The sequence below is a fragment of the Stegastes partitus genome, unplaced genomic scaffold, assembly GCF_000690725.1.
Source record: "Stegastes partitus isolate 25-593 unplaced genomic scaffold, Stegastes_partitus-1.0.2 Scaffold1381, whole genome shotgun sequence".
NCBI classification, from domain to species: domain Eukaryota; kingdom Metazoa; phylum Chordata; class Actinopteri; family Pomacentridae; genus Stegastes; species Stegastes partitus.
Genome location: NW_007579112.1, coordinates 49625 through 52303, shown reverse-complemented (window position 1 = coordinate 52303; position 2679 = coordinate 49625). Strand labels below are relative to the sequence as shown.

Here is a 2679-nt window from a genome sequence, read left to right as displayed (position 1 = left end):
TGATCAATACACAAGTGATCAATACTGTTGCTGATCAGTATTTATTGACACACCTGTCTGCCCCTGCAGTGAGAACAGGTGTGCTGAGCTCAGTGAGGAGTTAACCAATCAGAGAGCAGAGTTTTCCTGTCTGAGGGCGGAGCTTGAGTCAGAGGGCGGAGCTCTGCGAGGGAGACTGGAGGAGATGGAGCGATGGGAGGAGGAGGCAACAGGTGAGGAGACGCTCATCTGTCAGACACCTGTAGAGAGCCCCGCCCACACAGAGGGTGGAGACCAGATACTGGCTGCTGATTGGCTGATGGGTGTCGTCGTGTGTTTGTGTGTCAGAGCTGCAGCGAATCGTGTCAGAGAAGGACAGACTGGTGGAGGACAGTCTGCGACAGGTGGAGACGCTGAGACGAGGTAACCAATCAGAGAGGCTCAAAGGAACAGTACGATTTTACCTGCACAGCTGGTGAGGGCTGGAGGGGGCGGAGCCTGGAACCAGACTGTAGAGAGGCTGAACTCTGAATGTTTTCTTAAAAAATCACCAAACTGTAGATCTTCAGATATTTTATTAATCCGTTTTAAGAGTTGGACCTTTGAGGCCTCCTCAGAAGGATTCACATGTTCTCTGTGAATCTGAACTCAGAGCTGCAGCACCTGAAGGAGGAGCTGCAGAGGAGGCAGCAGGAGGAGAAGGAGAACCTGGTGGAGGACAAGAAGGTGTCGGTGGTGGAGGAGCTGAAGGAGGAGATCCAAAGACTGCAGGAGAGGAGGAGGAGGGGCGAGGAGGAGCATCAGGGGAGGCAGTTCGAGGCCGTGAGGAAGGAGGTGGACCGACTCCAGAGACTGAAGGAGGAGACTCACCTGCAGGGAAACACACAGGTGAGTCTGGATCACTGCAGCTGGTTCTCTGATCATTAGATGAAGTTACTGCAGAAGCAGATGTCCTGGACCACCGACAGCTGCAGGTCTGTGACAACTAATCATCTCGTCTCATCAGGACGTCAGCGTTTCTCCTCTGAGGTCCAACGAGGCCAACAAGAAGAAAACCCCTAAAACCGGCTGCAGGAAGAGGAAGAGCTGCGAGGTGGAGGTGACGTCTGCTCCGCTACAGCAGCAGCAGCAGGTTGGCTCTGTAGGAGCTGCACCGCTGAAACGTGTGCTTGTGTTTCAGGAGCTGGTGTTCAGCGAAAACAAGAGGAACAGACCGAGGGCCAACACTCGCAGCGCCAGACAGGTGAGCATCAGAGCCCACAGGTGGGGGAGCACCTGGCCGAGAGCTGGAAGGTAAACGTTGTTCTGTGCTGCAGGAGAAGAGAGACGGAGCTCTGCAGAAGATCGGAGACTTGATCCACAGCTCGCCCTCCATCCTCAGCAGCAGAGGTCAGTGTTTGTGGGTCTGTGGTGCAGTGACAGCATCAGACAGCAGGGGGCGCCTCTGACAGAATCATACAGGGAGAGTCAGGAGCAGTACGGCGGGTTTGGGTTCATGTCTGTCTGCAGCTCTGTGGAACCAGAACATGGAGGAGGAGGAGAGAGAACTCAGAGACGTCTCCTGGCAGCAGGACTGTGTCAGAACCATGGAGACCAGTAGAAATAAAGTAGAAGTAGAAGCAAAACTCACCTGTTTGTGTCGCATTTTGGTTGTTGTGTTTGCTTTGAGGCGATTGTGCATCATGTCTGAGTCGTGTTGTTGTCACCGATCACTTCAACCTGAGTTCTGCTGCCAGCGGCTGCAGTCGGAGCTTGTACTGATCCTGTTGGTCGTCTCTGCAGCTAAAACCATCATCGGCCTCGTCAGTGGACACTCTGTGGAGAAGGAGACGGCCGTCACCACGGCAACCAAACCCCGGCGAGGACGCAGGAAGCTCTACAAGACGGGCGCCTCGTCGCCGCTGCTGGACTCTCCGCTCACGGTGAGACAGGGCTTCCATCTGGGAGGACGTACAGGTTCATCCNCTCGTTGCTCCTCTCTGCTGTAGATCTGGATGAGTGTCCGAACTGTGACTCGGTGTTTTCGTCTCTGGAGTCGGAGCAGAGGGAAACATCCAGACTGCAGAAGGAGAACAAAGCTCTGGTTAACGGCATCTTCCAGCTGCAGACGGAGGTGCTCCTCCTCTTCTTCTGCTCCTCCAACATCTAAACTTCTTTGTCTCAAACTTCTTCTCCTAATACGACTTTGGATTTCCAGGTGACCAGTCTGCAGACGCAGCTCAAACAGCAGATTGACAGGTCTGACAGCCTCTCAGAGGAGTTCAGCACCACTAAGACCCGCCTCCACGACCTGGAGAGCCAATCAGAGGAGAAGGCCAGCTCCATCAACAGCCTGACGCAGGAGGTGGAGCGTCTGAGACAAGAAGTCAAGGTGTTTTCTCGCTGTGATGTCAGCCTGAACTAGGACGGGATGGTTCATGTGAGAGTGATATTGATTACCGATTGATTGTTTTAGGACGAGGAGGGGCGGAGCAGCAGCAGCAGCAGTGTTTTCCACGCTGCCATGGAGGAGCTAAAGAAGGAGAGTCAGGCGGCGCTGCAGAGGTCAGCTCAGAAATCAGAACAAATAGAGGAGCTGGAGAAAGAGAAGAGGCAGCTGGAGGAGACTCTGATGCACAGGTGATCAATACTGTTACTGGTCAATACACAGGTGATCAATATCGTTACTGATCAGTCCACAGGTGATCAATACTGTTACTG

General features: G+C 53.7%; 1 protein-coding gene across 1 annotated transcript in view; it reads left to right on the top strand.

Moving 5' to 3' along the window:
* LOC103370171 (kinesin-like protein KIF20B) overlaps nucleotides 1–2673 on the top strand; it is a 15879-nt gene extending 13206 nt beyond the window's left edge. The window contains exons 21-23 of the mRNA XM_008299122.1: nucleotides 1968–2092; nucleotides 2177–2350; nucleotides 2435–2673. Coding sequence (XP_008297344.1) covers nucleotides 1968–2092; nucleotides 2177–2350; nucleotides 2435–2602 — 467 coding nt within the window. The 3' untranslated portion in view covers nucleotides 2603–2673. The remainder of the gene's footprint in view (nucleotides 1–1967; nucleotides 2093–2176; nucleotides 2351–2434) is intronic.
* The last annotated feature ends 6 nt before the right edge of the window (nucleotides 2674–2679 follow it).